Consider the following 23,765-nt stretch of genomic DNA (forward strand, 5'->3'; position numbering starts at 1 on the left):
TGTCACTGCTTATGAAGTTTTAGCCGCCTTTGAATTAACGTCACCATTGAAATAACAGCTCCTTAAACTCGACTTCTTAAGTACACGTAGTTCTAGTATACTTAAATGAGTACAAAGCTATTGAAAGGCCGCAAAGATAGAACATACGAGCGCGCACTACTTTCTTTATGCATGCCAAAGTTCCGAAATTTTAACTTAACTGAAAGCCTTCCTTGGTTAAACACTTCGAATGGAAATAACAGGCCGAAATAGAAAATAAGTAAATTCGTTAAACACCGCTGCTTGTACATGCACATGTACATGTATGAACTGCCCTTGAATTACGAAAGAAAAATGAAAGTATAACTTAAAAATAGTAGTCATAAACATACAAAGTAACCAATATGTTGTGATAAACGTGAATAACCACAAAAAGGTATTAAGCCTAATGTTATTATAAAGTTTTATCGTCTACTCAGAGACCAATTAGCATATTTCCATTAAAATTTTCAGACATCTATTAGTTGCAGTTGATTTATTCGCTAACGAACTTTCATCCTATTAAAAAATAGCGCTAATAGTTGGCGTACAACACTAACAATACGTACAACAAAGCAATGCGGAACTATCCACAATTGGAAACAATTTCCAAACCATGTCTTAAAAAGCGTGATTTCTATTTTAAATTTTCACCTTGGTAAGTACATACTGTGTTCAAAGTTGGCGTACGACATAAACTACATCGTTGAGCGGAATGTTGAACTGCTGTTTATGCAGCAATAGCTAGAGGGTAAAGTTGCTAAAAAGCTGTAAATTTGGGAGGTCCTTTTGGAAAATATCCAGTACCTGGAAACAGTTTTAATAATAAGTTTCAGCTGGCTTGATTCTAGAACAGAACTCTTGCAAAATGGCCGAGGGAGAAACAATGATCCAGAATGTCACGGGTGATATAGAAGGCCAAACCAATTCTGGATCAACATTTTTGTTAATCCGCTCGTACGACGAAGCGCGAAACCTCTTCGCTCTTTTTCTGACTATCAATTTATTCCTCATTCTGTTTGCATTAATTGTCAACGCGTCCATATGCTACATTATGATTCGTGGGAAACGGTACAAACGAAACAGGTCCAATCTATTTATCACCCATTTGTCCGTGATGGAACTGATATATCGCTTCCTTATATTTCCCTTGCTTGTCTACCTTGCTGTTCCATCATCAGGAATACAGAGTTTCCATTGTAAAGTTGGATCTTTCTTTTCAAGTACCTCTGCATCAGCCATCTTCGTGAGTCTGGTTGCCATCGCTGCAGATAGATACCACAACATTCTTCATCCCTTGGAGAACTTGAAATCAAAACGGAAGCCCACTTTGCTCCTATCTGCGGTTTGGGTGTATTCTGCTGTTGTGTCAATCCCAGTTGTTGTCAGTGCGAGAGCTGTTCCAGTTTTAGAGATCCCCGAAGCTCGAGAAATGACTTGCGACAATTGTGCTCATAAGAAGCTTTGTGATATCCCTCAAAACTCGCTGGGTCGATCCTCCACCACATTTTATTTTCTTCTTGCATTTTTTATTCCACTGGCCGTCATCTTTTGGCTTTACACGAAAGTAGCCATCTTCCTTTATCGCAGAGGCAAGAATGGAATGATGCACAAAGTAAAGGCCAGGTCAAAATCCAAAGCAGTACGAATGCTCACAATAACCGTTATTGGATATGTGCTGTCTCTTGGTCCCTATGTTGTTGTGGCAATGCTCAGATCCTACGGTATTTTTAACGAAACTCCATTTGGTATCATGTTTCTCATTAACGGGCTGGTCGATTTTGCCTATCATACAAGTTCACTTGGAAATCCGTTGATTTATTCGTATTACAACGGAAATTTTCGAAACGAAATCGTCCGGCTTTGTTGTAGAAGTAAAGGCGGAGAGGTAGCTCCATATGCAGTGACATTTGTTAATTCACAAACGAATAACTAATCACATTTGCGTCTCTTTCTTTCTTAAGAAAGACAGCGCTGAATGATTGGCACAGTTTCATTAACCAGTTGATGAGTTCTACATTGTAAGGGTTGAAAACATTTCCAACGAATTATGAATTTGTAGGAATTTTACTTTATACCAGCCTGGGAAATCACACGTGTCTACATTTTTGAAGCTTTGCATTAACTTTGCACTTGTCATGAGTTTGAGATAGCGGTTTGGGATTATTTAATTTCGTAAAAATTTTAACTTTAGTAATGGCACTTATTTTAGATGCGCTCAAATAGTCTAATATTGATATTTTTTTGTAAGAGGAGGCAAACAACTTTCATTATAAGCCAAACTATTGGATATGGTTCTCAACGTCGATGTAGGCGCCTCATTAGTTTGTCGAACCAATCAATCAAATCTTTATTCATAAGCTTTAATTAACTTATAAGAATATGAAGTTAACTGTCAAATCCAATAGATTTTCATCGGAAAGTCGACACATTAACGGTTGGGGAGGTAGCAGACAAAATAAGGAGCATTGTTTGTGGTTTCATATTGTTATTCAAGTGGAAATGATGAAATACATTTAACTTTACTTTTCTAAAACCTTCATTCGGATGTTTTAAAAGGAGCGGTAGAAATTTATTTTTTCAAGCCCCTACCTTTAAGTAGAGGTCATTAAGAGGTCACAATTTTAATACGTAATTGAAAATTGTTAAAAACCATAGAAACGAGTTTGCTAACAACATTTGCATTTTTAAAACGCCTCGGGATGTAACTAAAGCTGCTGCACGTAGATGACTGATTTGCAGATTAAGTATATCATTCATAGGTACAGAAACCTGCTAATGGCGTTTGATTTACATGCTAATGGAACTTTATCTTCTGGAGATGTAATGTTCGAAGCTGACGTAGAACACAGAAAAAAGAAACAGAGCAATGAGTCGTTGAGCGGAAGAGTGAACTCTCAGGTACAATATCACGAGCTCTTACTTATTGAGAAACTTTGAAGGATCTCATCAAACTGAAAACTACTCATCAACTGGAATCGATTTAATTTCCAAACATTTTTCAGCTGGTTTGGTATTGAAACTCAAGTTATGTGTGATGGCTGAGGGAGATGCCATGAGGAATGACACGCAGTTAAAATTCGTTAATCAGGGTTCAACACTTTCGCTGATTCGCTCGTACCAAGAAGCGAGAAACGTCTTCGCTATTTCTCTGTCTTTAAATTTACTACTCATTGTGTTGGGAATAATTGTGAATGCGATCATATGCTATGTTATGCTGCGTGGGAAACGCTATAAGCGAAACAGTTCCAATCTATTTATTACTCATTTGTCGGTGGTTGAACTGGTTCATCGCTTGCTTATCTTCCCCATTCTAATTTACTTCGCCATTCCAGCATCGGGAAATCAAAGTTTCCAGTGTAAAGTTGTATCATTCTTTTCTCACGTCTCTGCATCGGCCATATTTGTTAGTCTGGTTGCCATTGCTGCTGATAGATATCAAAAAATTGTCCATCCATTGGCAAACTTGAAATCAAACAGAAAGCCCAGTTTGCTCCTAATTGTGGTTTGGGTGTATGCTACCGTCGTGTCAATCCCAACTGTTTTCAGCGTAAAAGCCGTTCCAGTTTCAGAGACTCCGGAGGCTAAAGGTATGACCTGCGACGCCGATTGTGCTGGCAAGAAGCTGTGTGATATCCCTCAAAACTCATTGGGTCGATTTTCAACCACTTTGTATTTTCTTCTTGCATTTGTTATTCAACTTGTCGTCATATTTATATTTTACACCAAAATAGCCATCTTCCTGCATAATAGAGGCAAGAATGGGATGATGCACAAAGTAGCGGTAAGATCTACGTCCAAAGCAATACGAATGCTAATAATAACTGTATTAGGATACATGATTTCTCTCGGTCCTCGTGTTGTTGTGGCAGTATTGAGATCTTACGGCATTTTTAACGGAACTTCATTTGCGGCCATGTTTTTATTTCATGCTTTGGTGGATTTTGCGAGTTATTCAAGCTCAATAGGAAATCCCCTGATTTATTCGTACTACAATGGAGATTTTCGAAAGGAAATCGTCCGGGTTTGTCGCAGAAAAAAAGATAAAAAAATTGCCTCATATGCAGTGACATTTGTAAACTGTAATACAAACAACTAACTGAGGGATTTCGAAGTTTTAGGTGGGAAATAACTAACCAAGCTGTGTAAATTGTAGATAGCAATAGTAAAATCAGAGTGGCTTACGCGCAAAATTGGCTATAATGAAATGTATATCGTGTACGTGCTTCTGTCAGGTTAACGTTATGGTCATTTTAAGTACTTAGCTGTACAAAGATAAGAGAGATTTATTCTCTATTTCTTGTCTTGATTTATCTCTCTTGTCTGGTTCAAAACGTTCGACAGCGAACGGCTCGCAGTGGGAGCTAAACATCACACTGTTGAGTTGGTTCAGCTTCAGGGACAAGACAAGTGGTAATTACAAGTCGCGCACATGCAGTTAGAAAGCGCGTATCATTTACTATGAACCAAGTTAGATTTAAAATCCTCTTGTAAGCCCTTGAGACTGTTTGAAGAAACTTTTAGATATGCTGAAAACGTGTTGAGAATTATAAATATTCTGAGAGATAACTGCTTCCGAGGGCAGTGTTCACGATAATCGTGTAAAGCAGAGTCAATTTTGCATTATGTGGGATGACGGTAATATGATCCGTCAAATGCTGAAGGGCAAGCTGTGTTAATGTGTGACATGTTCGACATTAAACTGTGACTCTGTAATATAAGCATGTTGTTAAGTTTCGAAATGGTGACATGGGAAATCATTTTAACCCCCATTAGCTGCATGGTAAAGTTTTGGATTCAATGACAGTAAATGGAGTTTAAAAATTTAATTTTGTGCTCTTAGATTTCAAAACATTATTTTAGTTATTTAAGTCTCGCTTTTCGATAGCTATTTTACTTACTTGGAAATCTTGCAAATAATCCCAGCTTTTATCAAAAAGCTTTTTCTTTGATTAGGTTTTTAAAATTTAATTATTTCCTTCGAAAGATGAACATTTTAAATTGAACGTGGGCCTGTTTACTTTATAAGGCAGCGACATGCGATGTTTCTCAATGTGTTTATTTAAAATGTCTCAACAAGCGTTAAAGTTATGAAATCTGCCTAGAATTTTTCAGCTGTTGCTTAGTTACAGGGAAATTTGCCGTAAAAATGCCATTATGCGGTTTGCCTAGCCGTCTAGAAGGAAAAGCATCATTTGCCAAGAGACTTTCTGCCATGTATGAGCAACAGCTACTATGATGTAGGCCATAAGTTTTGTAACTTAAGAAGTAGAGATGTTTTATATGGTGACTTTCTATCTAATTTTTGTAAAATGTGTTGACGCACAATATACAATGTAAATAGTCTTCGGCAATCAGATGGTGCACGGAAAAAATTTAATTAACTTTTCACCGTATGTTGTCCAAAGTCAAGCTTACGCCCACAGAGATATACATCTGCACTGTTAGATTTGATAGTAACGTATTTACAATTTTTTTGTGACTAAGTTGTTTAACTTTGTACATAAATTATAAAAATAAATTTTTAACATTATTAAGGCTTCTCATTCACTCAAAAGTTTCTTGTAGGTCTCTGTTATGTCAAACATGGCAGTCAAACTGAATTATCCCATCCAAGCTTGAATCATTTTTCCCAATAAGTATTACTGTAAAACGTTTCCCGGAAATCTCTGTTATATTAGACATGGTAGTCAAATTGCATTTACCCCATCCAATCTTAAATCATTTTTCCCAATGAGTATAACTGTAAGAAAATCAAACTTAACGAGATAAAAATTGATCTCGTCAAGTAATGAGTTTAGTGAAAACGTGAGCCTTCATTTTGATTGGTGATTTGCCATGAGTTGTCAGTTTCATTTCCAGTTTTTGTTTATTGTATGACGTAGGCGGCTTTCATCCTTTTCATACAAGAAATTTTATTTGGACAGATTAAAAGAAAAAAACATGAAAATTTGAAGAATCGATAAAGTAGGTTGTTGATCCTTCACGATTTAGTACGAATTTATCAGTCTTGCAGATCATTCTATCGCTGGCCAACTGCTCTCTCTTCGCTATGACTAAAATCTAACACTCGCATTCATTCTTAATGAAATTATTGCCGACGTATCTACTCTGTTAGTTTATGTTGTGAGAGATTATCTTTTGAATTCTCGGTTTCAGGATCGGAGTGAGAAGGGTGAAAATATTGCGTAACCAAACTAACTTTCATCCGTCTTTCTTTCGACTGTCAGGTTGAGAAATGGTGCTCCCCTGTAACTAACAAAACGATAGCGCAAATAACTCAAGTAGACAGGGAAACTCTGTGTTTCTCAGCATTCGCTCGTATGAGGACGCAGTGAATCTATTTTTTATTCATTGGCTCTCGATCCTCTTCTTGATAGTTCTGGGAATCGTTTTAATCGTCAGAATTTTCACGATCATGGTTAGGAGGAACCTGTGTTCAGCAGAGTTGGTTTATCGCCTGCTTGTCTTTCCTTTGACTATTTACTTTGTCATTCCGAGGTCCGCAACCAAAAAATTCTCTGCAAGTTGGTATTTTTCTTCTCAGGGACTTGGCGATCGACTATATTTGGCAGCCTGGTTGCCATAGCTATCGATAGATACCAGCACGTTGTCCATCATTTTGAGTCTTTGAAATCAACAAAGGGAAGTCGTACTCCTCTTGTCCTTAGGGTCTGGTTGTACGCTGCATTGACATCGTTTCCCTTGGCTATAGGTGTTAAAAACGTGCCTGTCGTGAGCATCCCTGAAGCCTAAAGTATGGAATTTAACAACTGCATTGACATAGCGCTTTGTAGCATTCCACAAACCTCTTTGGGTCAGTTTGCAACCATACTTTATTTTCTTCTCGCGTTTGTTTTTCCATTGGCTCTATTAACTGCATTGTACACGAAACTTGCCATCTTCTTGCACAAACGAGTTAGCAATGGATTGATACATATTTACTATGGCCAGTTCTAGAGAAGTCAAAATGATCTTTCATCATAATTTCTGACTTGAAGTCGTAAAGTGAGTGGTACATCTTCCTAAGTACAATCATCAAGGTCCAATTTTCATATGTGGCTTGAGTAATGAATGCTATTGGCGTAGCTAAGTCTGAAATTTTTGAAAAATGGTAAGATTGTTAATCACATTTTTCAGTTTTATTTTTTCTGTATTAAAAGTAACAAACTGTTCTTTCACGCGAAATTGTGAATGAAATATTTCGCATGTTCACCTCAGCACGAACACTGCTGTTTGTAGAAAAAACTATCCGATTCAACTTTTCACGTCATCCATAATGATTTTAACTTAACAGGGATTAAAAAGGAGTTAGTACATTGTTTACATACTAGCATTTTAAGTTTGAGGGTACAACACTGATAGTGGTACGCTTCCCCTGTATGAAATACGCCATTAGTTATTAGTGTATCAATATTTGATGTATAGACGTAGACAACTACTATTCTTGATCCTCTGTGAAGCTCCTGCAAGAAGCGTTATATAAGAATAAATATGGCCAAAAAGTGAACGCGTTCTAACTGATAACGTATGACAAGAGCGCTGATGAAACTCTTCTCTTACAGGTGGGCAGTGTCGCCCTGGAGACCCTGCTCTAAGACTTGTGGAAAGGGTCTCCAGTACCGCTCGGTTCGTTGCATGCGTCAAACTACAAATGGCACCACTGTGGAGAGCCCTAATCATTTGTGTCCCAGAGATAAACCTTCTGGGGTCCAAAACTGCATAAAGAAAGCGTGCCATTTGAATTGGGTGGTCGGTCCATGGTCTCATGTAAGTTCTAATCGTAAGTAAGTTTTTGTAAAACAGCTGAAATTCCCGCGATCGCTTTCGCGAAATGTTCACACACGAGTCAAATTCGTAGCTGACACTTTACCTGACTGTTTGAAGTGACACAAGCCACAAACTGATCATAAACCAGCTTGCTGTGCATACCACCTTACTTCTCTTTACTTTTTTTTTTTCTTGTGGTATCTCGCAGTGCCACGGTCTCTGCGGTGTTGGACACCGTGTGAGGAATGTCCGCTGTCCAGTGGCTGGTAAGTGTGCACACGGGAAGAAACCGCCCAGCCGAAAATTCTGCTCAAGAGAATCGTGCTATCAATGGATTATTGGACGATGGAGCAGTGTGAGTACCTCTAAGACTACAATATAGCCATTCAAGGTTAATATATAGGCACTTTATCTATTTCACCTCAACACCTACAATTTCGTCAAATCTGTAACGCTTACAGACAATGACGTTTAAACTTTTCTAGAACCGGAAGAAAACCAGATACGAAAAGAAAAACCGAAAGTTATGTTTTTAGTGGCTTTGGTAATGACGTTTCTCACCGCCGAGAACGATAATCGATTGCTGAAAGATTTGTCACAGGCCGATTTTGGTCGTGTACCAGAAAGACTTACTCTGTCGGTAAGGACAAAGTCAATAACCGAGAATTTTGTATATTGAAAATTACGCCCATTGTTTTTGTAATGATTCAAGGCATTTTTTCATCTTGAGCCTCAGCGCGAACGCGCTTTGGTGTTAAGGCTCAGCGCTAGCTAATATGTTTTTTTAGGGGGGGGGGAACGATTATGAATATTCCTAATAAACGAAACTCTCTCCTGTTTCCTGTTCATTTTTTTTTTATCCCTGTTATATTTTTTTTGTCAGTGTTCCGCTGGTTGTGGTTCAGGAGTACAAAGACGGTCAGTGACTTGTTTGCACAGACTAACAAGGCGAGTCGGTGAAAAATGCAGCGCAGACTCTAAACCAGCATCACAAAGGCAGTGTAAAGTCAAGGAATGCAAGAAAATAGGTATGTGTACGTATTTAACCATGCATGGCATAAATCAAAATAGTGTTCATTGGACAGCAATTGCTCCTTTAAAGCTGTAAGTCATCTTCTACCAATTTTGCAGAGATTTTAGGTTTAACCGTGACTGGTCATGATTGCTCTATCAAGCGGAGATGTTAATCGTCTAAAACCAAGGTGCCCCCCCTCCAAGAAGCTAAGGGGAACTCGAGCCAATATTTATGACTTCTACTCGTGTTCAGCATTATTTGTTTCTCCATTTATCCACAAAAGGGAAGAGAATAGCTAGAACATAAAGGCGTCTTTGAAATAACTGCTTTCTCTTATTAATTACTGTAAGGCTTTTACCGAAAAAATGCGTTTTTAAAAAATACTCACGTTTATCTAACCGTGCCTTCATCGATGCAATCATTCGCCCCCCTTAAAACCATTTCAAACGCTTTGTTTAACATCATCTCGAATCTTGTGAGAAAAACGTCGAACGTATTTTTATTCAATATGATTTTTTACCAGATGTTGTGTTAGAGACAGTGTGTCACAGAGATAAGTACTCCAGCAAGCAGTGCCGAGCAGTGCTGAGATTTGACCTCTGCTCCACAAGGGGGTGGCTGGACCTCTGTTGTAAGACATGTGAGGATGCTGGTCGAAACTAAATGTAGGTTTTTTAAACGCGTCAATAGGAAGGGGGATTCTGAGGGGAAATTTGGGTAGTGGTTTGCAACTAAGACCCTTAAACCCTGATTTTCTTTAGACAAATCCCATCATTGCACCCTCCAGTCTATAAGGAAACAATTTTATATATTGTGGCATGTCCACCTTATGATGCCAAATCCATCCCTGTCAGAGGTGACCAATAGGTGATTTCTCCTTTTAATATCAGTCAATTGCCACGCAGAAAGGTGACGGAAACAAACAAACAAAAAAATGTCAAGAGCTAAAATTATTGGAAAGGAATGGCGACCGTAAGGAGAACTTATTTTAAGAAATTGGCCTCAAGAGGGCCAATAAACTTGCAAAATACTAATTTCAAGTACTGCCGGCGCGTTGATAACATTCAAGCCTTATTCAGGACTTCGGTTCCAAAGTAATATGTAATTTAGGACCCCCCCCCCCCCTCACTACCCCCAGCACCCTTTGGAAGGTTAAAATCTCAAAGTGCAACTTAATCCAAAGGGCCATTTTGGATATGTTAAAATTTAAACTTAGCTCTGAGGCTAGGGGGGAATTAAACAAAAGAAATCACATCGAGGTTGAGGGATAAATAATTCGTTTCTGCTGTTTTATTCCCACTTGCCTCGGAGCCATCAAAGAATTTTGTTTCATCATAATTGCATATCACCTAAAAGTTTAGCTATGGTGTGTTTATTTACATGTGTAAAGGTACGGGCTTTATGAATTCGTATAGATACTGAGTTTCTATACATCACTTCCTTTTAATAAATAAATAAATATATTTCTTTATTTTAATATATCTAGAATTAAAGTTAATGATACACCAATCAAAGAATAGCTGTCTTAACAAGTCAACCAAACTAGATCTGATTCATAAGAAGCTAAGAAAATTAGTTTGTCACCAGCCCATTACAGATAAGTTTCTCTATTTTGTAACCTGTTTGCCTTTTTTTCATTATTAAATGTCTTTTATCAAATCAGTTGTTGGTATTAAATATACTCTTACTCTGATGATAACTTGTGATTAAAAAAATTGTTTCGAGCTCTTTTTGCTGGGAAATTTTCAACTGTTCTAGACATGCCATCGCTTTAATTTTCTAATTAAGCAAAATTGACTGCTTTTTTCGATTGTAAAGCAGATGTTGTAAAGAGGCTCATGAACGAATTTTCATGAATCCAATTTTCTTGCACTCAAAATCGTTGTTGAGATTAGCTGTCTGTTTTGTGAAAGTATTAAAGTCACAGCTCTCCTGGAAGCGATAGGAAGTCAGTAACCGAAGCAATTTCTCTTGAGTCGTAGAATTCCTCTTGGAAGGTTTGTAGGAGACAGATGGCTAAGAAAACATCTCACATGTCCTGTTGTGAACAAAACATTTTTATTGTTTGTCATTCATAAATACCTCTTTGAAAAGGTTTATTTAATTTTTTTTCTTTCCTTTTCTTCTAAGTAAAAAAAAGTTATATATAAAATTGCAATAAAAACTACTCGAGATAACTCCAGTCAGTCTTTTTCTCTTCTTGTGAGGGGATTCCCACTACCTTTTTTTGTGAATTCATAAAATTGGAAGAGAAATTTTATAGTATTATTTTCAGATTTCTTTCTCGATATCCCCTCATAATGTTCTTCTTAACATTGCATCGAGAAGTTTGGTAAATGTTATGTGAAATATTAGCTTATTCCATATTCATACCTTTAAAGGCTCGGTCACAACATCATTTAAACCATGTTGCGGAGTATTATTGCTCTGAAACAAAAATTTTGACGCTGTTCATGGAAAATTTTATGTCTAAGATTTACCATTACAAACACTTTACCAAATTTACCCGCTATGATAAGAGACTTGCGGAAATTGAAAGTGAATGTTTGTCATATAACTTAAATACTGTTCCAATAATCACTTCCTCACACGTAGAATTGTTGGAATAGAGGGGGGGGGGTAAGTTCCTTAAGAAACTGTGGTGCTGCGTGGGCGAGAGGTACAAAATGATAAATTGGTGTAATCAACTGAGTTAGCCCTTCCTCAAAGTAAATAGAAGAATTTTGGGTTGTGTCAGTTTTCTTTGCATGAAAATGAAGCAACGTTATTGTTGGGAACACGGTTACGAGGGAAAAAAAACGAATAAATTAGTTAAATGAAAAGCGTTATATATCGTGGGGATTAAAAGTGCCGGGTTAAACCTTATCAAAATTCTAAATGAGCATTGATATTCATGCAAGAGAGTAGCTTTACACTCGACTAGATAAGGATCTGGCAAACAAATTTAAAATTCTACGATGTATCATTCTCTACCTGTTATGGTACGCAACTATCATTGTCATTCGAGAGTATTCCTCTTCCAACGCGATTTTCCATATGGCGACTTACATAGGAGACGGACTCTTCGGGCCAAACGATAGGTTGGAAGCTTTGGTACTGTTCGTTCTTTACAAGACGTGTTATTGGTGTTCTAGGTACATATTGCCTGTCAGACGTTACCATTGCATCAAAGTTCTGTGGATGATAACTCCCAAAGAACGCCAAAATACGAGTTAGCCATAGATCTATATATTGCTTTCAGTCACAGGGCATGATTTGAAATAAAAAAAAAACTGCATGGCAGGCACTGGCTTTTGAAAAATTGTGAAGTAACTAATTTTAAAGACAAACTCGACCTTAGAAAGACTCGCCGAGACCTAACTGATATAAGACAATTCAAATTTTGGTAAAAGTTTGAACCTGATATTGAATTATCTAAAAACTTTCAAAAACCCTTGTTTTCCATTTTCTTTCCTTCCTAGCATCTAATCTTGACCCAAGAGAAATAAAACTAGCTATGAAGATTTCTAAACTTGTTTTCTTCGTTCGGCTTGGCAACTGAATCGACTGAGTCAGCTAACATCAATAACTTATTAACAGTTTGGACAGCAGTAGATTCAGACCTTATAAAAAGAGAAAAACATTATTAATAGATCGTATCAAAATCATGATAATTTTAACTTTTAACATGAGTAAGCTTTGCAGGTTAAGTGAATTCTCTTTATCGTGCAGCAGTACCGGTCCCTCTCTAGATTCTTATAAATGTTTTCCAAATTCAACTTTATAAGATGCTAAGAGTAGAGAAATTATTAATAAAATTTGAAATTTTATCTTAAAGTTTCAAACTATGAACATTCCAACACGTTATAAGATGGTTTATATAACATTTTGGCTTTTACGTCTCCCTCTCTAGATTCTTATAAATGTTTTCCAAATTCAACTTTATAAGATGCTAAGAGTGTAGAAATTATTAATAAAATTTGAAATTTTATCTTAAAATTTCAAACTATGAACATTCCAACACGTTATAAGATGGTTTATATAACATTTTGGCTTTTACGTCTCCCAAACTGATTTCATTCCCCAGTTTTAATAACATTCATGCCGGAATAAAATAAGATTAGGTGTATTCATTCACATTTGACAATTACATTATATATTTCAATACCATAAAGACAAAAATTGAATAGTCAAACATTGTGATAAAATTATACTGCCACAATGTTTAGTCTTATAATAAACAGTGGTCTGCCACTTCGAAAATCGCTAAAGGTGAAGATAAGAAAACACTGCGTCCATGAAATGTCATACCAATGAAAGGGATTTTAATGGCGCATATAGTGTGGATAAATCTGTTCGCTAAGAACCATTTCATCGTTTGGTATTGTTTGTATGAAAACGAAATCGTGTGCAGAAGGCAGAAAGATTACCTTTTAAGGCGAAAAAAAAAATCGCGTCCACGAAATAGCAATACCAATGAAAGGGATTTCATGGCGTATATAGAGTGGGTAAATCCGTTTGTCTTGAACCATTAAACCGTTCAGGATTGGTTGTATGAGGCCGAATTCACGCGCAGAAGGCAGAAAGATTACCTTTTATCAACAAAAGTGACATTCTAATTGATTACAGAAGCCATTATAAGGCCTTGCAGAATTTGGATTTACATTACATTTGGATTTGATGGATATAAGGCGTGATAATCGCAGTCTTGGCCTGAAATTAAAAGTCGGTTTTTCCCCTTAAAAAGCTGTCTTATAATTTATATATAGGCCCTTTTAGTATTACAACAGAAACATAATTACCTGAAATGAAAGGAAAAAAGAATAAGCTCAGTTTTATTGAAAGTGGATATATGAAAATCATGTACGTGAAATGCCTAATGAAAAATGAATATGAAAGCTATCTTCGCAGAAATGAACACTACTTATAGTGCAGTGCTTTACCAACCGAGCTAACTAGCCTGAGAGCTGGCTTATTTTCACTGCTGCTTGAGTAGTGTTCATTACCGCAAAGATCGCTTACATATTCATTTCTTAATCCGCGGTTGACATGTATGATTTTCATATATTCAAAACGATTGCACTTGACGAATTTATTATGAACCAATGTAATGACCAGAGCACTGCACCGGTATCGCAGAGGTCATTGGTTCACATCCCATACAGGCCTGAATTTTCGGGTCTTATTTTCACTACTGCTACAGTAGTTTTCATTACTGCGAAGATCTCTTTTATATTCAAGCTCATATTAAAAGTAAACCAACGAGAGAAAATAAAAATCCCTCGTAGTCTGGTGTACTGAAGACCAAGTCGCGCCATTTCCTCTCAGTCTTTTGAACTTTCTGCTTTACTGAGTAAGTCTTATTGAAAAAGTAAGCTAAATAAACGTCTCACCGATTCTTTTACATTTGCATTTGCTGCTGGAAAATCCACACCCAGTCTTTAGGCCACAACTGTTCCCATTACAGTACTGACAAATAGAGTCACAACTGAAAAGTGTGCCCCTACATTGGCCATTACTGCAATTATCATTTCGAGTACAGCGGTCACCATCGTTGCACGCTACCCCATCATTGTCTGACCAAGTACTTACATTTTTATTAGTGTCGCATCTCTGTAAACAGAATATTAAATCCAAGAGCTTGATTGAGCCTTCCAGGCAGAACAAATGGTCTCTCTATTATCTTCTCAGATTGATTCACGTTAAGATTGAGATACAAATTGGAAAATGTTAGCAATTCCAATTTTTTTTCATAATATTTCCATTGATATATAGTTTATGAGGGATCATACTTCAAATAGTGCGTTAATCCTTTTTTTTTTTTTTTTGCGAAGGACACCCGCGAAGGTCTTTCGTATCCATAATATTTGTGGACAAGTTCAAGTCCTTTCCAAGCCTTCTTTTTTTTCAAATTTTATCTCTCCAACTTCTTTTATTGTAGCTCACATTTGCGGATCATTTTTTTTAAAAATAATATTCACTGGTCAAAATTTTATTCATTTCAATTGATCGTAAACAAACAAACAAACAAAAGTCTTATTCTGAACGGTGGCGTACCTGACAAGGATTTCCTGGCTTGAAATGATTCGCTGCGTAACATTTTCTTTGACCCTCCTGTTGTATTATGCAATATCCATGCTCAATTGGACAGCCGCTGCCGTCATGTGTTTCACAGGACAGGCAGTTGTAGGGCGTTCCCACGCACGTGCCACTTAAACAGCGGTCGTCTTTTGTCTTCAGATTGGTGTCGTTGCACTTAAGGTTATTGTTGTTGGTCCATCTATCATTGTGGTTACTGTCACATTCCTAAGAAGATCAAGAGTAGCATGAGTAAAACAAGTATCATTTGTGTATATGTTATCATTTTAACAGTTCTTAATAATCCTGGTTACAATTACACGAAAGAGTTTCTAAAGGTGACGTTTCTAGCGTTAGCCCTTCGTCAAAGTGAAGGGCTAACGCTCGAAACGCCAGCTTTATAAACTCTTTATGGTGGCCAATTTACATTATCAACCCAGTGGATAAAACCAAATTATATTGTAATACTGAAACAGCCCACAGTTCCTCTACAAACTTACCTCCTATATTCATTGATTATAATAAAAATTATTTTCAGAGTGTATATTTCTTTTATGAAAGATCTCAGTGTTTTGACCAATATTTTGACCACTCCAGTGGAGTGCCCAATGGGATATATTAACAGCCTCCTATTTGGAGTTCCTGAGTACCATCTTCACAAATTAGAGAGAGTCCAGAATGCAGCTACACGCCTTATATTCCAGGAGAGCAGATTTTGTCATATCACACCTCTGCTCAAGTCATTACACTGGTTGCATGTAAAATATCGCATTGTTTTTAAAATTATCTTAACTACTTTTAAAGCAATACATAGTCTTGCCCAGGCCTACATAAGCTGAGTGAGCTGATTTCTGTTAGAGACACCGGAAGATATGATTTACGTTCCAATGACGGCTTACTCCTTGCCCCTTGCAGGGGTAAAACACTCACCACGCTCGGCGATCGATTTTTCCATGCGGCCCCTAAATTATTGAACGATCTTCCGGGCTCAATCAGAAACACTCAATCTTTAAACAAGTTCAAGAAGGCCATTAAGACTTTTTTATTTGCAAAAGCTTTTTAATTCTTTGTATCTAATTTCATATTTTTACATCTTCTTAGTGAACATTTTTATTTTTATTTATTATCATTATTTTTTAACTATTTTTTATTTATTTATTTTTTATTATTTTTTTAGTTTTTAGTATCTATGTAGGGTTTAATTTTTAACATTTAATTGTAATGCGCAATTAAAGATTCTTATATTGATAATTGCGCAATATAAGTCTATAAATTATTAAATTATTATTATATAAGTATATTCTTTTTTGTATGTGAGAAATAACATTTTGATGGTTTCATCTGAAAAAAAATTACAACCTGAAACTCAAACCAACCTTGGATGTGACTCTGATTGGTAAATTTGCCTTCCTCTTTTCGGCCTCTTATACAAAGTCAATAATATCATCCCTTCATTTGGTCTCCACAAGAGGATTCAGTATTCATGCATATTTTCCCTTCTTCTCATAGTGCTTCATTGTTATTCCTACAGGAAGTTCTATATTAATTTTATGAAAGATGCAAGGCTGCCAACCATATTACCTGGCATTGATGACCTGGTCTTAGTGAACCGTGATCGTAACACTGTCGTATACCGCTTGCGTTGATTACGCAGTATCCTGGTTTCACGCGGCACACGTCATTGTGGCACTCCTCGCACGGGAGGCACGAGAAAGGCGTGCCGGAGCAAACCCCATTGGAACAGCGATCGTTTTTAGTACACGCTGTGCCGTCGGTGCATGGTAAGTTATCGTTGTTTGTCCAGGCGAACTTGTTGCTGTCGTTACAATCCTATCCAACAACAAAACACGATTCAGTAACATTAATCAGTTGAATCACGAAGAAGTTGTTTACCTTTGTTTAGCGAGCAAGCGAAACACTGAATAGTTCATGGACTTAATCGCAACATAGAGAGGGTAATATTTTCCCAGTAACAGTTTTAGGGAGAATAGGCATTTTCAGGAGTTGTTAGTGAAACTGTTTTCTTTACTATGTAACGTCTGGCAGTCTTGACCTGTGTTGACCTTTTAGTGAAAAATTAACAATTTAATCTTCCCTTGTGGACGTCATAAGTTTTCCTTGTAGCTTTTAGAATTTATCAAGATGTTATCCCACGTTAACAAATTACATTTCTCTCCCTCTATCCGACGAACAATACGTATAAAAAGTTATACAGTAATAGAAATGTTACCTGACACTGATTGCTAGGGTTAACTGTACCATACACGTGACAGTGGTTATTGATCTTACACTGCCTTAAGTCACATTGTGTACCCAGCTTGGTGTAGCAAGAATTGCATTTGCATGTGTAACTGCCATGTGTGTTGATGCAGTTATGTTGGCATGGATTGTTGATGCACTCATCAACGTCTGTTGAAAGACAGTAAAAAGGAAATATGAAGATCTTCAATTCATGAGCGAAAATTTGCAAATTACTTGTATCTCGTAACTAAATAGTAATGACAGTAATAATGATCAAACAATCAAATTGCTAAACATTACAACTTGCCATCACACTCGATATTAGAATTGTCAAAAACGCTGCTTGATTGTGGATCATTTAAAACACCAGTTTTCATTTCATAAATTAAAAACGCTAAGTTGAGGTACATAAAGACGGAAAAAAGAAACCAAGGCTGATATCTAGCCATCTTAACTGAACGATCTTGGTTAATAATGGAGTTATTTCGCCTTAAAAAAAACCAAGAATTACTTATTTATTTTCGAGTGTTGGGAAAGAAAGTCAACTTTGATGGCGTGTTCTGGTTTTTTATTTGCCGATTTGATAACTTCATTCCTCATTGGTCTCGAATTCAAGTAACTTGGCTGGGAATGTCCATTAAATGCGTTTCCACTCTGCCAGGAGTCCGAATGTTTACCAGTCCTGATAGATACCCTCATAGTGCTTGGAATTTTTCCTAAATAGTCAAAATAGCTGAACAGTCTTTTCTTCGAGTTTATTAAATTCCAAAACTTTCCTAAAGTTTTCCTGGGGCAACATCACAGTAAGAATATACCCTTTAAAACAAAAATCACGTTGTAACGTGATTCACTGAAATGTGTTACCCTTTTCAACCTTGTCAAAAAAAGCTGTAGAATGTATGGCCTGGTAAAAACAAACAGGCATACGATTTTCGTCCTTCTAAAGGACAAAAGGATCTCTATGTGATAATTTGAACCTGTCACGGTATAATCTTACCGACTGAAAAACGCTACAATTCTAAAAACACAACTACTTTATTAAACAGCGAGTAATGTTCTTAACAAGGAGCGACTTCTAAAAGCAGTACAATACTTATCGTCAATAAACTTAATTAAGCCCACCACAGTCTATATCCTGGCTCACCACTGACACAATCTCACGGCTGTCTCCAAAGTTCCTTGAAATGAGAAATCTTTCGCAGTAACTCTCTCTCGGTATAGCTTTCAAAACAGTCGTCGCTCCGACGATAACAACTGGATAGTAGTTAATGTACCGTATATAATATACGATTTAATTTTTTATTTAAACTAGCTATGCAGCTACTCTTATAAATCCGAGGTGAAATAAAGGTGATATGATGTGATGTAATGTGATGGTACTACATAAGCGAATCTTTATATATATAATTATATATTCACAAAGTGTTCTGGAACATTCCAAAAGCTAACATGAGAGCTATTGTAGTCGTATTTATTTTACATAATAAATACGTGACTTGATAAAATGTTCTGGAAAGTTCTACGGTATGCAAGTCAGCATAACTCAGCAGTCTGGAAATTTCTGGAAGATTATATTTACAATAATTACTCATGACAAACCAAGTTCCGAAACAGCAATATGCTATACGGCCGAAGGGCCCATTTTCACTCTTAATTTCCTGCAACACGAAATTCTCAGATTACTGGAAATCTTCTGAGTCGTTTTTCTCAAAAGCCATCCTGGATATATAGTCAATTGTTTTACGGTAAATACATTCGCTGTTCGTCATTTTACAGTTTCCTTACAGTGTTTTGAATTTTGTTCGGTAGAATCCGAAGAAAAATTTTTTTAAATGTCATGGCTTGGATGTCTACGTACACTGTGTACAGCGGGATCGGCGAAAAGGACAACATTCGAATTTTTTCACTTTCTAGAAGCATTTGAGGATTCTAAATAAAGATAAAATATTTTCCATAGAAATTGGTACTTGTCAAAGAGAAATATGGAAAAAAAATCAGACTGCCGGACGTTCAGTTATTCGAAGACCGTGTCCGGTAGTGTCCGAAGAAAATTCTCCAAGTGTCACGCTAGGATCTCTTCGTAGTCTGTGTTCAAGGTCGGCGAAACGGACAACGTTCGAATTTTTTCACTCTTTAGAAGTGCTTGAGGATTTTAAATGAAGGTAGAATATTTTCAAAGAGAAATATGAAGTTGTTTGAAGTTGTATACAGGGTTGGCGAAAAACATCAAGTTCAAAATTTTTGGCTGCCTGGAAGCGCTTGAAGATTGTAAATTAAGGTAGAACATTTTCGCATAAATATTTTGGATTTCGAAGAGAAATATGGAAAAATATCGGACTGCTGGACGTTCAATTATTTTAAGACCGTGTCTAGCCGCCGGACGTTTAGTTTCTTCATTGTAGGAACGTCAGTGACACTAACATTTTGCATTACAATTCTTATTTGTTACTTTGCATGGACGACAACATCGACCACTCTTTCGAGTGCAAGCTCCTCTCCAAGGGCAGGAAACTTCAACTGACCCTTGGTCCTATTTGACAAGGATGGCAAACTTCAGTGAAAGAAAAAATGTATGAATGAAAACGTGGTGGAACAACATTTTCATTTTAAATTAACAAATAGAGAAGCCTTGACTGTGCGTGACATCACACTCTGTACAATTGTGCAATATTCCAAGTACAAAACCGCATCATTTGCGGCACATAGCACTTTTATTACAGACCCAGAACAACAAGTTGGTTCTACATACAGTACAAAGATAGATAAAATACAAAAAAGCGACATTAAAACGCCTTTGCGGCGTATAATGCGAAAAAAAGCCTCACAAAGAAACACACCTCTGAGCTTTGAAAAAGTGCGGATCGAAAATACCAACACATGATTGGTTACTCTCTTTCCAGAGAGAACCAATGACAACGGAACACCGTTGATCCTAACCGCAGGTAACCCAAGTATAAAAGGATGGTTTTCCACCCTTTTTGGCGGGATTGGAATTGAGAATTTCTCTGCCTGTCCCTGATTAACACAGCCTGACTTAACAAAGCAGCTGAAGAGATGCTTTAAGAATCGAAACCGCCTGTCCTGCTAGACGATAAACTTCACTTTCAGTTTTACCTGAAAAAAATGTCAGCTTTTGAAACACCATTGCGGCCACCAAAAACGCCAGACTACCGTCCAAATCTGGACGAGGAGATGGAATTAACGTACACTGATCCGAACCTAGAATCGGACCCAGAGGATAGCCCTCCAGCATCACAATTCGAGCCAAGGCATAAAGCTGAATTAGCCAAACAACGCAGCAACGAAGGTCTACGCCTTCAAAAAGAAAGCCGTCAAAAAGAAAACCTTCCGAGGAATAGCCGATCCACGCGGCAGCCAAGGAAGAGGAAACATGCAGACACCATCAGCGCTATCCAGTTCAAGAAGAAAACTGGAGAGACACTTACAACAAAAGACTTGCCCTAAGTCGCTTCAATACAAGGCGAAGGCAAACGTCACGCCTGACGAAACCTTTCGACAGGAAATAAGCGCTATTAAAAGTCACGCCGAAGAACAATACGTTAGCGCCCTAGTGCGCTTCCATCAGCGTAGACTTGTTAGTCACAAGAACAAACTTGAAAAGGCTAATATTGCCAAGTCTCGATCACAATACAATGTAAATACACGTGAAAGATCACGTTCGCCCTTGAGGAACACTGTAAATACTGATGTCGACAGGATAGACAAAAACGAAGCTATCCTCGACGTCAAAACTCACTACAAACCGACCGAGACCTTTCAATATTATTATTATACTATTCATCTTGCCACCCGCCAGGTGTTAAGAAAGGCTTTATTAAAGGAGAAGCTATCAGACTTCTAAGAACAAACTCCTAGGAAAGAAATTTCCAGGAGGCCATGTGTAACTTCAAAACGACTTGAAGCACGTGGTTACCCAAAAAGCCTAATTGAAAAAACGTTATCTGAGGTCTCGTTTGCCGCAAGGCAGTCGATTCTTAAAACAACAAAAAAACTAAAGGCAAAGTATTGCCTTTTGTGACAGCATACCACCCAGGGGTTAAAAATTTAAAACAAATACTGATGCAAGAATGGAACCTCATCCAAAATCAGCCACTGCTGAAAACAATTTACAAAACGCCTCCGATTATATTATACAAAAGAGGTAAATCGCTCAAAGACATACTCGTCAGAGCGAAGCTTTAATTAAAGGCTTTTCCGTCGCAAACGTAAAACCACACAGGGGAGTCTGTGTAGGCCTGTCTATGACCTTTTCAAGCACGCAGGAAGCGGCTAGAGCACGAAAGAAGTGTAAGGAGAAACACTCGACTACGTCTCGTGTTTCTCCCCACTTCTTGAGTGCTCTAGCCGCTTCCTGAGTGCTTTATAACAGAACAGAGCACAGTTAAGGCTTCTCTATTTGTTTTATAATAAAGAATCCATTAAATTCTCCAAGCATTACTTTCAATTTTCAAAACAAACTTTATTTCCAAAGCGAACAACAGTATCGTCAGCATGCTCTATACTCTCATAAAGCACGCTACAATAAGCCAATCAGAATGCCTGTTAGAATGGTTCAAATAATCTGATTGGCTGTACAAGACTAAAGCTGTCAAAAGTGTCAAACCATCAAAGTTCACATTCTGCGATGGTTTACAAACTGAAATGGTTCGGCAGGTCGAATTTAACACTTTTGCCTGAAGTTTTTAAGTCCGTAATACAGAATCTTAAAGTGAAATGTGCAGTGAAATTCAGCCGAATTATGGCTCATAAAAACATGCGAGTTTTTTCACATGACAAGGTAGAAAACAAAGTGTTCAAGGCGAGTGTTTTTGAATGAACGACAGCCGAATTCACCGGAACATGAAGATCGCTCGGGATGACAGCGCCGCAAAACTCGGCTGCAGTGACTGATGTGACTTTCCACTCAATGCATCGGAAAGGATATCAGAGCAAGCTCTTATTTTTTTACTCGAAGGGCGGCCGATGTAGTTTCTGAGGCTTGCTTTACTGTGATGACCGGAGATCGCCATGATGAGCGAGCCGCGGTGGACTTCAGCATGATCATATTCGCTCAGACACCGTCATGATTAGTATGAATTTTAACAGTTATGCCAGATTGGTTATATTTTTCATCATTTCTGTTTTGTTCTGTTTTGTTTTTGAACACTGAACTTTATATACTATACGAGTGTTAGCTGTGTTTGATTTTTATTACCGTACGTAAGCTTGCAATCCAACCGAGCCTTAAAATCTTTAAAACTCGGAATGTCTATTTTGTTTTTCCTTTGAGGATTTGCGTATCTGCTCACGTTTTAATAACGTAAATTACGGCGCCTGGTATGTTTACAAACCTTTCTTTGGTTCTTCTGTTGCTACTTGCCGGCTCGCTAGTTCCGAAATTTCACTTTCAATTATCGGAAAAAAGCTAAAAAGAAGTCCCAGAAAAGGTCGCACATAGTACAATTTGACAGATTGCGTGACAGCTTTGGCTCAGTTCTATGCTGACTCTTTCAACCAATGACAGCGCGCGTTATATCCGAACTTTATGATAATAATAAATTCTGGAAAGTTTTATGGTATGCAAGTCAGCATGACTCAGCGGTCTGGAAATTTCTGGAAGATTATATTTACAACAATTACTCATAACAAACGAAGTTCTGAAACAGCAAAATGCTATACGGCCGAAGAGGTATACGAAAACTCGATTGAGTAAGATAGATAGACACGCGTTTTAGAAGCAGTTGTACACCATGAAGGATCAACGTATCGCTGATTATGAATTTGAATAGTCTAAACTACCTTATTCAAGATGCTCTCACCGAGACATTGGTCCATAGTTTCGCTACCTGAATACGCCAAATTTTTCAGGAAGGAGACTCACCTTTCTCGCAACATGTTCCTTCGTATCCCAATCGGCAACTACATCCGCCACTATTCGGGGTGCCGCCGTTATGGCAGTTATCCCTCTTACACAGTCGTATCTCCACCAAATGAGATGGACATTGTCCACCGCACTGCGCGGTAGAAGTTTTCTGTCGCCTGCGATTTTGCGTGCCACTCGTTCCACAATGATGGGAGCAAGTACTCCAAGCACTCCAGCTTCCAACCCGACAGTTTACCGGATTGCATGGTTGTGAGAAAATCGGATTGATCCCAATGCACAAGAGCAGAAAGCAAATTGTCAAAATGCTGATTTTCATATCGCGTTTCTCTCAGTTGTTTGCTTAGTAATTTCTTTTACTTACTTAGACTTATCTTATAAATTCCACGTTTATTCACGCTATCTTGCTGCCACCAGAGATGTTCACTCGACCACGACAGGATGCAAATGACTTATTTGTCGTTTTACGACCATAATGCAACGCAATCAGAGTGCGCACACCGCCTGGGACACCACTAAGTGTCCTAGCGACCGATCACAGATTTATCAATTAACAATTGGTTCATACGTCAGCGTGCGTTCATCGAGATATGAAGCACGCGGGAAAATGACATCTTCCTGTCAAAAAATGAAAGGCTTACATGCAGGAAGTTGCGTTTCACAAGTTTTAAACTTCTGTAACCGCAGTAAGACTTCCGGGTGAAAAAAGATTGTATGGCACAGGAAAAATGATAATTTTACATGTATGTTGTCGTGATTATTCCTGTTGTAGTCACGACACTC

At 37.6% G+C, this 23,765-nt stretch overlaps 4 protein-coding genes across 5 annotated transcripts in view; 3 read left to right on the forward strand and 1 right to left on the reverse strand.

Moving 5' to 3' along the window:
• LOC131779319 (A disintegrin and metalloproteinase with thrombospondin motifs 19) overlaps nucleotides 1-10,055 on the forward strand; it is a 31,459-nt gene extending 21,404 nt beyond the window's left edge. The window contains exons 21-24 of the mRNA XM_059095862.2: nucleotides 7,584-7,788; nucleotides 7,997-8,143; nucleotides 8,672-8,816; nucleotides 9,327-10,055. Of these exons, the coding sequence (XP_058951845.2) occupies nucleotides 7,584-7,788; nucleotides 7,997-8,143; nucleotides 8,672-8,816; nucleotides 9,327-9,466 (637 nt within the window). The 3' untranslated portion in view covers nucleotides 9,467-10,055. The remainder of the gene's footprint in view (nucleotides 1-7,583; nucleotides 7,789-7,996; nucleotides 8,144-8,671; nucleotides 8,817-9,326) is intronic.
• LOC136280429 (galanin receptor type 1-like) lies at nucleotides 887-1,954 on the forward strand. Its single transcript, XM_066165503.1, has one exon. The coding sequence runs from the start codon at nucleotides 887-889 to the stop codon at nucleotides 1,952-1,954; it is 1,068 nt and encodes a 355-aa protein (XP_066021600.1).
• On the forward strand, nucleotides 2,646-5,425 carry LOC131779271 (galanin receptor type 1-like). The gene has a single exon (XM_059095796.2). It carries the CDS (start codon nucleotides 3,056-3,058, stop codon nucleotides 4,115-4,117), a length of 1,062 nt encoding a protein of 353 aa, XP_058951779.2. The 5' UTR covers nucleotides 2,646-3,055; the 3' UTR covers nucleotides 4,118-5,425.
• LOC131779323 (protein crumbs homolog 1-like) lies at nucleotides 10,039-23,401 on the reverse strand. Of its 2 annotated transcripts, XM_066165501.1 has the most exons (8): nucleotides 22,983-23,401; nucleotides 17,091-17,269; nucleotides 16,442-16,690; nucleotides 14,840-15,088; nucleotides 14,176-14,395; nucleotides 11,852-11,977; nucleotides 11,177-11,230; nucleotides 10,039-10,841 (listed from the first exon to the last, which is right to left on the reverse strand). In XM_066165501.1, exons 1-6 carry the CDS (start codon nucleotides 23,299-23,301, stop codon nucleotides 11,970-11,972), a joined length of 1,224 nt encoding a protein of 407 aa, XP_066021598.1. In that variant the 5' UTR covers nucleotides 23,302-23,401; the 3' UTR covers nucleotides 10,039-10,841; nucleotides 11,177-11,230; nucleotides 11,852-11,969. The 2 variants fall into 2 exon arrangements, with proteins under 2 accessions (XP_066021598.1, XP_066021597.1); XM_066165500.1 differs by having other exon boundaries at nucleotides 11,777-14,395.
• Nucleotides 23,402-23,765: the final 364 nt, after the last annotated feature.

This window comes from Pocillopora verrucosa, chromosome 4 (assembly GCF_036669915.1).
Source record: "Pocillopora verrucosa isolate sample1 chromosome 4, ASM3666991v2, whole genome shotgun sequence".
NCBI classification, from domain to species: Eukaryota; Metazoa; Cnidaria; class Anthozoa; order Scleractinia; family Pocilloporidae; genus Pocillopora; species Pocillopora verrucosa.

Bases quoted from the DNA above. Each gene is read 5' to 3' on its own strand.
- LOC136280429 (XM_066165503.1), top strand. From the start codon at position 887: ATGGCCGAGGGAGAAACAATGATCCAGAATGTCACGGGTGATATAGAA.
- LOC131779271 (XM_059095796.2), top strand. From the start codon at position 3,056: ATGGCTGAGGGAGATGCCATGAGGAATGACACGCAGTTAAAATTCGTT.
- LOC131779323 (XM_066165500.1), bottom strand. From the start codon at position 23,301: ATGAAAATCAGCATTTTGACAATTTGCTTTCTGCTCTTGTGCATTGGG. The intron at 17,270-22,982 runs GTGAGTCTCCTT...GTCTTTCAACAG, and splicing joins AGGAACATGTTGCGAGAAAG to ACGTTGATGAGTGCATCAAC. The intron at 15,089-16,441 runs GTAATATGGTTG...TGATCTTCTTAG, and splicing joins GACCAGGTCATCAATGCCAG to GAATGTGACAGTAACCACAA.